We start from the raw sequence: 14,391 nt of genomic DNA on the forward strand, positions 1-14,391 counted from the left end.
ATCTTCCACCCCTGTAGAAACTCGAAGATGATCCAGGACAAGAAGTAACAAACTGCAACCACTCAAAACTCGGGCAAGTGATAAAAAAGAACTATGAGAGGAGAACAACTATAGAACTGTGACAAAAAAAAACATTTGCCGGAGAAAGGTCAAACCAAAGGATGCAAGATGCAATCTTAAAGAATCAAATTAGATTATAAAACCAAAGTATGATCTACCTTTGAAGTGTTTCACCAACTTCACTAAGCAACGTTATCAAAATTTAAGCCCAGCTAAAGCTCAACCAACACTAGAGACAGCTGTCCATGCGCCTAACAAAATTATACATGAAGATTGTCCTGAATTCCTTGCTTTGAAATCAATAAGTAGCAACATGGTTAGAGGATCGAACAGCAACTGGAAAACTTATTCTTTGATGGTAAATGGAGACCACCACTGGACCAATGGCTGAGATGTTACCTAAAATGTGGAAGCTATGTATACAAAGATCTCGTGACAAAATCCAAGGACATCAAGAGCACAAGAAGAGAGCAGGAAACAAAACCTCCTCAGCTACAAAGAATATGAATCGAATGTCTAGGATTTTTGTCCAGAACCAGGAGGTGCAGGTGGCATCCGGCTTGGTGTACGACGACTTCTAGACCCTGCATCACCATTTTGAGGGGAATTTGAAGTACCATCAAATGCAGATCGCCATTCATCACCTGATGACTGCCCACCAGATCTTGAGACGCTTTCTGCAGATGATTATAAGTTTAAAAGAAGCACAAGGCATCAAGGGTAAAAAGAATATTGGTGATAAACTGAGTTTGTTGAAAAGCCCTTAGCATATAGCCATATACAAATAAGAGAAAGGGGATGAATTGGAAATCGAAGCACAGTGGTTGATAACTTACACTTTGCAGCATTCATTAATACAAGGTTCCTAAACAGTAAGTTCAAGCTTTTTTCTTATGGTGTGGAATGATGTTTCAACTATGTTATCTTTCATACCAAAAAGAGTCTAAAGTCTTAATACTTCTCTGAATCAACCGCATTTGTTATTTAAAAGCCTACAAGATTAGAAGTCAACTACGTTAGCTTGCAGTATTAGACTAAGGTTTGTGTACCAGGGTCACTAGACCTATCTTTTACTGCATTGTGGTCCACTGGTCCTGTGGAACTAAAATAACATGTTTCTCGGGGATATCTTAATCATATACTTCCTTAACTCATGGTCTAGCCATGGATATCCAACATAGTTCACCAGATGGCAGTCATTCAACTCATATGAGAAAACATGTGTTAGGTCATGGTGAATTACACATTAGAGGAACTCATTTTTCGTTTTTATTTATGAGGAGGCAAGTATATTATACCACAGGAGTTTGTTTGTTTTGATAATTTAAGATGTCAACATATTAAATTGCTGGAAAGCAGTCAAAGAATTGAAGGATAAGGCTTCAAGTTAAAGCTATCAAAGGTTTTGCCAAATACCAGCTCCATCACTATCTGAGTAGCTAGACGTAGCAGCTGCTCGATTATCATGAACACTAAGCTGCTGAGTGACCTTAGCAAGAAGAGAGGACTGTTTCTGAAAGTGCTCCCTCCTACGCTTCACATTATGGTCTTCCAGGAGTAGCTCTTCGATTTTTGCTCTACTTTGTGCGCTACAGTCCACATTTTGATACACAGGGGTGCAGTCAGAAGATAATAAGAAAGAAACAAAGATAACAAACAGGAAAGAGAGTTTTCTTAAGACAAACAAGGCTGCATGCATAACACTTTCATATGCCATAGATATTCTGGGTTGATCAGCTTTGAGTTAAGTAAAATTTGTGAGATTGATTTTTTATATAAAAAAAGATCCTCTGCATACATATGGTGGTCAAAATCAGAGCTCCTGGAATCCATAATTCCTGAAAGGAAATACAACTGCTGCTAACCTGACAGAACTGTACAACTTATTAAGCATATCTTCTCTGGCCTTCTCTACTTGGCAAAGAACAACTGCCTGAGAACCAGTTATCCCAAGTTAAACAGGGTATGGAGAACAAAAGTGCAGGGAATAACGGTTACACTAAACTGACCTTTGGTACATTAGCAGCAAGACTGTTGAGAACAGCTTCAACATAACCACGTACTTCTTGAGCCATCCATCGAAGTTCTTCTTCTGGATCTGCAGGTTTCCTAGTCATCATGTCCTAAATAGAAAACAATCCAAGTATTTTCCATGTAAGATATTTGACAACACAGATTGTGGAAAGAGAATATTCCATAAAATGCTGGTGTACAAATTCAATGGTCTTATCAAGAAGTCAAAATATGAAGAGATTCTTTACAGGTAAGACAAGAAGAATACTCCTGGCACTAAAAAACTTTGTGCAGTAAAATATTTATAAACAATGGCAGTAATCTGGTAAAGTAAACTGAAGAAACTGTTTCTGATGAAGTAAACTGAAGGAACATTTATAGGAAGAACCTGCAAATAAATTAATCTGAGTCTTTAACGAACTGTGTTTTGCTACTTACAGGTGTCCCAGGTGTCCCCTCTGATAAACTTGGCCTCATAGGTTGACTAGACTCAGCAATAACTTGACCTCCTTTAGAACTTATGACACTTTTTAATTTATTTAACCACTCAATCTTCTCAGCCAAAGATTCTGCCTTCAAAATAACAGTACTTTGGGCTGCAATATAAAAAAAAATTGGTTGTAAAAAATGAAAGAACAAATCATATAATTCCCTTGCAAAAAGAAATTCAGGAATATGCACCACCTTTAAGAATAGTCTTGTATTGAACCCTGTTTGTTAATTTGAACACGAGACTAGGTCCCTTTCCTCCATCAGGCCCAGTTGCCTTCTTATCTTTTGAACTTTTTGATGGTTCGCCTTCTTCAGAAGCCTCTTCAAGATTACATTCCTGAAAGTTTCGCATAGCACGTTACACGATAAGATAAAGGTCCAACATATCCAGATAATGAATGCTAGACTTTGATATGCCATGTGACTCTTGCAATATTTGATTTGCACATGATGTGGTTCCTAGATCTAACATAACCCTACATCCGACGCACAAAAACCTTTGTAAAGTTATTTTTTCTTTTTTTCCCTACTTTTTTCTGACAACTTAAAGACAACCTTTTCTGTGGTATAAGAGAACATGAAATTAATAAAAAAATCCTTCAGTGATGTAAACAAACATGAAACATAATATGCCCCAAAAGTTTAGAGCAAGAGCTGTGTAAAATCTGTACTGGTCGATTGTTGCATATAAATTTTAACATGGAAAGAACAATCTAGGTGAAACAAACTGAAGCCAGAAAACTTATCAAATCTATCAAATGAAAAAGAAAGCAGCACACGAGTCAAACAGCTGAAAAACACTTTTGGAATTGAAAATACCTCCAATTAAGGCAACCACCAAATTGTCAACCCGGCAATCTTAACAGAGTAACAATTAGAATAAACACATAGAACTCACAGAAGGCTTTTCTAATAAATCTATAAAAATAACGAGTCCAAAGTACATATCGAAAATTGAAATGTAAATATCAAAGAACTAGATCTTAAAAACAACAATTGGCTTTTTAGTACCTCCAAAGTAATTACACCATGGAAATGCCGTTCTTCTTGCTTCTTGGTATATCCAAGCTGCAAAAGCATAACTAAAAGCTATAAAACAGTGGCACAAACTAACTGCTATAATATCTCATAATTTTGCTAGAATGGATACATTATATACTACTAGTGAGGGCTCAATTTTAGCTTTCTCTCTTTATGGGGAAAAATAACATGTACAAGAAACATATATAAAGGTCACCCACAAGGAGAACAATATTAAGTCATCTTATATTGGACGATCTATTACTGGTAGTACAAAGGTATGTATATTAGTGCGCAACGAAAGGGTCCAAGTCTTCCTGGGTTTCTCTGTTCCCGCTTTTATTGCACATATAATATCCTACTTGGGGAATGGGTACGGTTCATCTTCCAAATTCTTCCAATTGAAGTTTGGGTTTGGACAAATATACTTCTTCTTAGATTTTGAACAGAACAGTCCATGAATTTTAGAAAATTTAGAAATATGAATAAAGAGAAAAGAAAAACTTCGAAAATGTAGACATTCCATTTAAATAGACCCAAATACAGATGAAAAGAAACTAATTTGGGATTTGATTAAACGTATCAAAATACTAAAACATCTTATCATTTGGTCTAGAATACAAGTAGTAACATCTTTTCGCAGCTTAATACAAATTACGCAACTACAAATAAGATATGAACTTGCAGTAAACTCGGAAGTATAGCACTACTTTTCCTCCTTTCTACCATGAGCTGTTGACTCGGTTATTGATCTCAAACTAAATGGTAAGTTCCTACAATTAATTACTCCCAACAGGAATTGCTATAAAAGGACCACATACATATAATTAGGTCCAGTAAGCAATGAGTTTTCACCAGCTGATATTAGAATGGCTTAAAAAGCTACAATGCTAACCTTTCCGGTCTTGTCATTTAAAACAAACCATCGCTTGCTCCAGCCACTTTTTTTATCACTTTTCTTCAGTAGAAACCCTGCATGTAGACGGAAGCTATTTGTAAGCACAACAAATTTAGCACTTTGGTACCGTAAAAAGTTCAAATAAGGCATCGAGGAACCATGTTAAAATCTCAAAGGCTCCAAATAATCACATTAGCTTGGAGGAATGTATGTGATTATAAGTTCTCAATGCAACAAAAGGGCTAATCCAGAATACAAAATCCTTAATAAAATGCTATTGTGGAGAGTGAAAAGAATTATTATGAATGCCATGTAGATGTTATTAATGGTTATGGCTTAATTATTAGGAAGCTCAGGAATTACGGAAGTTCTCTTATTTCATGTACTTCAAAATAAGATTTTTATTTCTACCCTTCGGGGTGGCCCAGTGGTTTGGGCTTGGGACTTCCATGTTGGAGGTCTCAAGTTCGAAACCCCTTGCCAGAGAAAGCAAGGGGTTTGCCTCCTGGGTCAAGCTCGTCGCACCGGGCTTGCCTAGTGTGGGTTACCACTCCTATGTGGTTTGTGAGCTATTGCATAGGAGCGGGGGTTTTACACTGTGCGCACCCAAAGGGTAGCGGCTACGGGTTTTCCTTGTCATAAAAAAAAATAAGATTTTTATTTCTGTAATAACAGCAAAACACTAAATAGTTTCAGGCAGTACCAAAAGGGGTTCCTCTCTTCATATTCTTTTCTCTCGATATCAAAGCCTTTACGATCTCGGTAGAGATTTAGGTAACTTCTGCATAAGGCGGTTCCGTGAAGCCAAAGTTTGTTTTCTTTTCCATGTTTTACAACTTTGTTTTCCTGGGATTGTACTAGTGATTCCACACCTCTTTTTGATGGTCATTCTTGCAGCAACACCTCTTCCAGTCTTCCAACCACTACCTAGCAATTTTTTTCCATCACCGTTCGAACGACTCTTTCAGTTACTATTCAACCGCCAATGCGAACTATGCCAGGGATGTCTTAAATATTCGTGTCACCATACTTCCTCGTAACTGAGAAAATGTTCATCTTTTGAATGTGCTGCAAGAAGCGCTTTAGCTGTGTGATTATCAGCAACTTTCCAAGTGAAAGAGTTCCAACACAACTTTCTTTTAGTGATTATTCACTAATTGGTGACACTTAATAAGCAACTATTTACTATTATCCTAAAGATTTAGTATTTCTTGATTTTAAGATGAGCAAAGTCAAGTTGTTTCACCACCTTGAGTTTGAGAAGACATGTGGAATATAAGGAGAGTAGTTAAAATATTTGCATGAATTGTTTTTAATTATTATGCTGAAAGCCAAGAGAATCATTAAGAATAGTGTAAATTATAATTATTACGAATTCCATAAATCAGAATACTTGTCTTATCTCATGTAGCTCAACGTTCCTATAAAAGGATCCCTGTCTTTACACAAGGAGCATAGTCATAATCACAACACAAGAACAATAACGTTCATGGCGACTCCAATATCAATAGTGCATATGGAAACGCAGGTATGCTTGTATAAATGGGGATTTAAAACTTTATTTTCTACAATGTAATATCAAGTTAAATTTTATATAAGGTGGATGACCTCCAAGTGTTTCCAAGATGGTCAGTTGGTCACTCATTCTTTCTCTACTTCGTCTCATTTGTCAGCTCTCTGGCCATGATAAAAGTGATTTTGGGTTGCAAATATAGAGAATATCTACGGAAAAAGTTGAAAATAATTCTATCTAAAATTTTACACCAATGTACATACTTTATTAAGTATACTAACTTAGCTTTTTCTTGTTTTTTTGTTCACCTACATTGACGCAAGGCCCAGAGCTAGTATTAGTGGACCAACTAAAGGCTACATTTAAAAGTAGCCAGTAAAACTGCTAAATATATATATTACTGAGATTTTTATGTAAATCATGATTACTATTGGGTTACCCGACTCTTAAAGACTAACAAGAACTAATCTTACACTCTTCTGGCAGCGGAAACACTTGCTAAATGCAACAAACTATGAGAAACACTTGCACAACATACTCTAACAAGCCTAAGCAAACTAGATAAATCAATTTCACTTCAGACTACAGCGTTCAGAAGGATAAAGAAGCATCCCCCAAAACAGGCAAAATAAAAAAGCTAAATGACATTCTGTATCAAGGTCAACAGAATACTTATCATGACTTTTATGTGTTTGATTGTTTATCAATAATGCTCATATACCTATTAGCTTTAAAGGAGAGAACCAAGAATTTATCTTGTGTTAGATCAACAATTATTGGAGACAAGCTCAGTAATTTAAACCTGCTGTTATCTCCCCATCGGGTCCTGCAGTCTTCAACACTGGTCCTTCTTGTGAATCCTTATCTTGCTGAGCTGATTTATCCTTCCCCGACTTTGAACTACTTTGTTCATCTCCAGCCTGCGAACTGGTTGCCTATATGAAAATTAGTTGCAATTAGGAGAGATTTTTCTACTCATAATAACCATGGAAGGAAGAAGAAAAAGAAATGAGACAATCTCAGTAGAAGGAAGATGATCATGTTAACAGATGCTAATGTGTCAACAGAACTTTGAAATCAACAGACATCTCCTACTACATTGCACAGTGGCTTCTGGTATTTAGAACATGTTCATTACAATTGTTGGCTTCATATGGGTCATGCCTGACAGTATCAAGGAGGTCTACATTAGTTGGAGTTCATGGAAAGTTGATAAATCCATCAGACAAGTCTGGCAAATGATTTCTGCTTGTATTTTTTGGTGTGTTTAGAATGAGAGGAATAGAAGATGTTTTGATAGTATATCAACTCTAAACCACTCTCTTAAGGCTATTTCTCATTTGAAGTTGTTGGACTTTAGCTCTTTATCCTTAGTATAGGACTCTTTGTAACAAAGCTAGCAATCTCACTCTTTTGTAACTATTTTTCTATATGCATCTTCTTGATGTCATTTATAATACTACTTACTTCATAAAACAAAAGAAGAGAAAATCCAAGTAGTTCCAAAGCTTCAGGACAGCAGAAGGTAAAGAACTCAAGCAATCAGTACTCATTGGAAAGACTGGCCTACCCTATTCAACATGGATTGCTCTGCCTGTGCTGCCTTCTTGGAGGATGGGTTCTTCAGGCCGTCGTCACGCCGCTGCCTATCCATCCTGGAGAAACCAAGGATTTAACTTTCACCGAACAACAGATTACTGGGAGAAATAATGTTAAGGGCAGAAACATGAAAATGCACCATAAAAGAACATACATCTCACTCCCAGTATTTTCCAAAAGAGTAGTTCTTGATATCTCTTTTTGTTCTTCTTTTGGTAATTCACTGGGAGCTCCCAGTGGAAGTATAAGGGTTCTAACTCTTTTTTTCTCTCATATTCAGTTTGTCTAAAAACAACTTTTATAAATGAGATAACATCAATGCGAAACACCCCTTGATGATGTTTTTCTTTTTCATCAGGTAAAAGTAACGGTACCTGGATGATGATGATAAAAACAAAAAGTTTAACTGCATCTTGAGACAAAATTCTCTTGGAAGCACAAGTGAATTTCAGTTTCCAAGAGAATTTCAGTTTTTGCTTTTAAGGTTGAGTTAGACTCAATGTCCACTTGCTTTACAAATACGCTAGAAAAAAATCCACAGACAATACAGGTTGCAACTAGTAAAACCCATAGATGAGTCTATGCTTGATTTGTCTCACATTGTAATAATACTGAAAATATGATTATTAGAGATTTTGACATAAAGGCTGATTATTTTTGAAAAAATGTTAGGTATCGAGGTAACAAAGTAAAATGCAAACAAAAATATGATAACAATATTCTGGAAAGAGAGCAACGAAAGGAGCCAGATTATGATCATACCGCCTTTGCACCAAACGGATAAAGTGTTGTGGGGGAACATAAACCCGCTCCATGTCAACAAGGGCAATAACCATATTCTTTGCTTCAGTTCTAAACCCATCCAGAGCAGTAGTTGCAATTGCAATTACCTAAGATGAATTATTTCCATAAGAAGAAAAGAATATCACAAGATTCAACTTGTAAAATTACAGATCTGCATGATGGGCACCTCTTGCTTAAAAGGAGGATACTTTCCCAGACCTGGTGTCGAATTAGCAGCTTTTGAGACAATATCGACAAGTACTCGGTGCACCTACCAAAATTTCTAAAGCGACTTAGAATGTAGAAAGAGGAACATTACAGAATTAACTTGGACAGGTCCTTGGAGAAATGTTCAAGGAAGAATAATTTCTCACTAACTGTCTCAGGCACAGATAAATATTGCAATTAGCATGGGTTCATTTTGCATGAGAGTATTGCCAAAGGCCATCTACAATAGCTTGGATGGCCTTTGGAAATACTCTCATGCAAAATGAACCCATAATTTCTAAAGAACAAAACTAATACTTCTGCAAGACAACTGTATAGTGCCAAAAATGCAAAATTTCTGATTAAGTTGGGTTCATTTTTCATGAGTATAGTATTGCCAAAGGCCAGCCAAGGTATTGAAAGGAGAAGAAAAAAACAAAATGCTTCTGAAAGACAATTGTGTACTGCCAAAATTGCATAATTTCTGATTAACATAGTAGATAGGAGTAAATCAGTACTACCCAAGGAAATCACTTGATGAAATAATGGAAGGGTATAAAAAGGCTGGAGGCAGAGACTGTCAACAAGTCCTACTAACCACAACTGTTGTCTTGATAGAATCATGTTTATGGGAGCTACGATTCCATCATCATATTAGAATTTTCATTTTTTCTAGTTAACCAAATAATTGAAATCCATGAACAAAGAAACTAGAAGATCGTAAGGGGAAGAGGAAAGGATATGAGGTGGTGGCATGAGGCCAGGAAAAAGAGATAAAAGTTGCAAAAAGATTCCCTACATCTTTTCCATTTTGGTGATTGTCAAGAACAGGGAAAAGTGACAACAACTATTATGCCTCAATCAGAAACTAGTTGGGGAAGAAGGGACGATGAGATACAATTAAAACTACTAAATAGGTCAAGCAAAAACAAACAACTGCCTTGATAAAGCAGAATAACATCGGATAGGGATCACCTCTTCGACACAAAGTGTTGAAGGTTCTTTCGCCAGCTCCAACACACTCTTTATTAAAGACCTTAACCCTTTCTCGGGAGAAATAAGGTAAGGTTGGTAGCCATCTGCTTCTAGCACAACCTTCAGTCAACATGGAAGGTTCACTTGAGAAAATGAAGAATAAAGAATCATTCAATAAAGATGCACTTGACTGAAGGAATGATGGAGTAAGAAATATACCCTCTTCACATTTTTTAACTCGAAGTGTCTATCCATAGGAAGCTGCTTAATCCTATCAGGGAATTTGCCTTCAAAACTTGCAATTACTTTCCAACCACCGCCCTACATAATTAGCTTACATGCAGTAAGTATATACCCAAAGAGATTACACTTCTAACCAAACAAAACAACTAAAATAGCACATGGTTCTGTATACCAATCATGGATCCCAATTGCCAGAGGGGCTTCTAGGTTAACATAATAAACGAAAAACTGAAAAAGGGAACTTGACAGATGAATTCTCTTTTGTATTGGTAGTTGAGAAAACTTGATAGATTGATGTGGCTGCATCACACACTCAATACTGACATATTTTGACACCCTCTAAGTGTGCCATTAAAATATATTTTTGACTTCTTCAAAAAAAAAAAAAAAAAGAGAAAGATTTCCCACCGGCTTGTCAATAAACATATACCAACAAAAAGTAAAAACTAAATAAAGGAAGTTCTAGTAGCACTTGATTTCTCAAAGGACAATTCACTTTAAAATTGGACAAACTGTTGTGACAGAAACTTCAAGCAACATGTTAGCAATATCATGACTATAAACTTTAAAAGAGACATTAGGCTTTCATTCTTTTTCCTACTCCAAGACTCACCTCTCCAGTTGTAAGATGTTCCAGAAACTTATCCTCGAATTCACGACAAAGCTCAAGGGCTAAAGCTTTTGTACCTTCAGCACTATTAACCATTTGATCGCCAAACTTTACCAGTTCATCCTTTATTGATTGAGATTTTCCCTGGAGCCTGCAGGAGTTATAAAGTAAGGATTAAATTGTGTGTGTACAAGTAGCTAATGAAAAAAAAAATAGATAAAAGGGAGAAGATTGAGACTAGAAACTCAAATATACCATACGATAATGAGCAATCTGCTGCAACTTTTACATAATTTTGTGGAGGCCAAAGAATGGGAAAAAGAAATCACCAATACGTGTTGCTTTGCAAACTAAATTGAGAAAAACTGAAAAAATTGTTTCCGAAACTAATTTTACCAAATATAAATCTAGAAAGTGAAATTAAAGCAATGGAATAGGCCATTACCCTGAGAGGAGATTTGGAAGTCTGACTTTCATTCGATTACGGATCTGTTGAGCAAGGACCTCCACTAATGCTACCCTACCAAGCTTGCTTTGAGGAGCCTTTGTTAATATTGATTTAAGACTTTCACTCTCAGCACGCCATGCTGTTTCTAGTGAATTGTCATTGCCTACATTTCCTGACTGGGCTGAGGCTATAGAAACAGATTGACCAATCAAAGCAACCCATGGGATATCGGATGTGCTTGGTGGTCCCTGGTTTAGCAAAAGCGCATGGATAGCTGCAAGAACTTTTGGATCTGAAGCTGCTTGATCTACCTTGCTAATAATACCTATAGTTCTTGTACCTGAAGCATTTGCGAATTATGCTCTCAGCAATTATGAGATATGGAGAAGTGAAGAAAATTTGCTGTGAAATACATATTTATTTGGAAAATTTTATTTCCTTGAAACTAATAATTGAAGCATTGATGGTACAACTCACATTCTCCATCATGCTCCTTCACAAGTCGAAGTGCTTTATACGAGGAAATTTCTGGTGCTAGAGCAGCGGGAATAACAACTAGTAATATGGCATCACTGCGCGCAACATATGTACTCTGTAAGGAAAAAAGAACACCCTTAAGCACCTATAAGAAAGTGAATTTTAAAATGGAATCCATAATGCGCAATCTCGCACTAACCAATGCATCATCAATATGTCCCTTATCCACTCCAGGTAGATCAACCAACTTCAATGGAGGAGCTGTACAGCAAGGTAAAACCACAAAAGTAACAAAGATAAGTAGAAAACTATCTGCTCACGCAATTTGGACAGAGAGACATCAGTAGAAGACAATCCAAATTTATGAGATCCAACATCAACTAAACTAACAACACAGGAAAAACAAAAAAAAAATTACAATTACACTTAAGGTGCACCGCAAACTAGTTTATGGACCATGTACTATACCGAAGTTCAACTAAAGTAAATAATACAGTATCAGCAGAAGAATCCTAGGATTGAAAACTCCAATAAGAAAAATAATGTCAACCAATAATGGAGTTAGTATCCTTCTAAGTGTAGAATACTACTACTAGATTAACATGGCAAAAACAAAGCGAATACAGCCATACCACTTCTAAAGTAGACACACCTGTACTAGTTCGAAGCTTCAAATATATCTCGTCTCGGCTTTTGTTTGAGATCTTGCTTAGTCTATCCTGTAAAGAATGGCGAAGAGCACCTTTTGTTGGGCCAAAGAGTGAACAAGTATGATCAGAGTATGACCAATTTATAAGCCTTTAGTGAAAATAGATTCACAGAGAACTGTACTATAATATGTATAGAGGATATTGCAGCTTGGGAGAAGGCCTCACTTGCAGAGACTTGTTGGGATTTACTGTCGATTTGCAAAATAATTGACTTGCTGTTTAAGGAACTATCCTTTTTAAGTTCAATGCATATAGGAGCACGAGTAGCACCTCCTTCACCAGTTGGCTGTCCAAATCAAGGTAAAAACAATATAGAAGCATGAACAGACAGTTGCAACAATTTATTATCATATATATATATATATATATATATAGAAATTATCAGTAAAAATGAAACTAACCAAAGCAGGATGTCCTAAAAGACTGTTCAATACAGCTGATTTACCAGCACCCTGAGATGTTAAAGATTTAGATATAGATCAACCACACAGTAACAAGGAGTGAATGAAGAATTAACTTGAAGATTATTTTCACAATATTGCTATAAACATTTGGTTTGTATACAAAATTCAAACTCAATTAAAGCCATTGTTAAATAACTCTGTACGCTGTGACCTTTCAACACACAACAAAAAAACTCTGTGAGTCTGTTAAACTTGACAAAAAGAGTAACCAAAGTGGAAAGGACAAAGGAAAACAAATTTATTGGACAATCATATGCTTGTTATTGTCAGCTAACAATGCTAGTGCTGATTCCATGAGCAGGTGAGTGCAAATACTATAAGCCCATATTTCTATCAAGTTGGCAAATATTCATTTATAGAAAAATAGGCATGTAATACTTCATAAATTCCCACACGATGTGGCATTGCATCTAGGGAAAAATAACATAACACTAACACAGACAGATCATACAATATACAGAAGCAATAGACAAATCATGTAGTAATTGCAGAGGAAATAAAACATACAGTATTGCCAAGCGCCACTACATTGAGAAACGTTGAAGGTCGTTTATTCGATGCGGCAGCTTCATCAACATCCTCATCGGCTAACAACGCCGCGGCTTGCCTCATCGCATCGCCGAGCTGCTCCAATTCCTCGATCGCTTCCATTGATCCGCTTCACCACCAAATCAAACAATCTCCGTCCGCACAATAAAATACCAAAACTACACAATCAGATCACTGAAATTGCATACATTATTACATGCAGACTATAATCCTTCATTGAAATTGCACCGAACAATGCAATGGAGGTTCTCGGCGAAGAAGGGATAGACAGTTGTTGGAGATTTAACAGATACCGAAAATGGCGATAATGGAAATGCTTTTTCTGATTTGGTATTAGGTTTTACTTATTATTTTTGTGAAGAGATTTTTTTTTTTTTCCTTAGAATTTTGATCGTTGGACTCTCATCTCGGCAGTTACTACAAATTAGTATATATCAACCGACTAATATGCGCCTGTACGTAAGTATACTACTATTATTTTCTTTGATATATTAAATCAAGAGAAATTTACATTTTTAGTCCCTTAAATTATGTATTTTCAACTAATAGAGAATGTGTATTTTGTATTCTTTCATTTGTGAAATTTTATAAATTTATCGAATTATTAATATATTAATATTTATGTCATCTAATTATATCCGTGTATTTTGTAAGATATGTATATTTTACTTTATATTTAGAGTTAAAGGTTATTTATTTTTTTCTTAAAAGGGTCTAAAAGAGTTAGGAAATAAATCATATTTAGACATTTTAAAGAAAATATGATTTATTGAATTTCGTTTTAATTTGGGATGCACACTAGATAACTGATCCAGTCACTCTTATTGATACATTTAAATTCCAAATTAAAACATACTCCCTCCATCTTAAATTATCTATAGTATTTCTCTTTTACATGCTTTGTATGAATTTATTTTTTGACTATTTTGCCATTATTTATATCTTAAGATATATTCTCTCTGTCTCTAATTATTTGCTCACTTTTTCTTTTTTAGTTGTGTCCCTAATTACTTGTCCATTTTGACAAAATGACAAAAAAAAAATTACTTATTATACCCTCAATTAATTACTTTGAAAATGGTAGAACATCTTAAAAATCTTAAGTTAAAAATCCGTCTACTTCATAATTAATAAGAGTAAGATTGTAGTCATTATTTTCTTAATAAGTATGTCAATTCAAAAGTAGATAAGTAATTAGGGACAGGGAGTAATATCTCATCATCGAATGTTACACTAAGATGTTTGTTGTCTTCGAGAACAATACAATTAATCTTATCTTTAACTTTTAAAATGACATAATTTGATAAAGCTATTTTTATAAATCAAAGAC

At 35.5% G+C, this 14,391-nt stretch overlaps 1 protein-coding gene across 1 annotated transcript; it reads right to left on the reverse strand.

The window, feature by feature from the left end:
* Window positions 1-164: 164 nt before the first annotated feature.
* LOC102578542 (dynamin-2A) lies at window positions 165-13,375 on the reverse strand. The gene is made up of 22 exons (XM_006349226.2): window positions 13,020-13,375; window positions 12,450-12,500; window positions 12,214-12,334; window positions 11,991-12,080; window positions 11,538-11,599; window positions 11,339-11,453; window positions 10,859-11,201; window positions 10,417-10,564; window positions 9,780-9,881; window positions 9,561-9,680; window positions 8,566-8,649; window positions 8,358-8,485; window positions 7,567-7,651; window positions 6,799-6,931; window positions 4,481-4,557; window positions 3,577-3,633; window positions 2,758-2,902; window positions 2,512-2,669; window positions 2,070-2,183; window positions 1,926-1,993; window positions 1,477-1,649; window positions 165-737 (listed from the first exon to the last, which is right to left on the reverse strand). The coding sequence occupies exons 1-22, from the start codon at window positions 13,161-13,163 to the stop codon at window positions 577-579; spliced, it is 2,679 nt and encodes an 892-aa protein (XP_006349288.1). The 5' UTR covers window positions 13,164-13,375; the 3' UTR covers window positions 165-576.
* Window positions 13,376-14,391: the final 1,016 nt, after the last annotated feature.

Source organism: Solanum tuberosum, unplaced genomic scaffold (assembly GCF_000226075.1).
Source record: "Solanum tuberosum cultivar DM 1-3 516 R44 unplaced genomic scaffold, SolTub_3.0 scf00105, whole genome shotgun sequence".
Classification (NCBI taxonomy): Eukaryota; Viridiplantae; Streptophyta; class Magnoliopsida; order Solanales; family Solanaceae; genus Solanum; species Solanum tuberosum.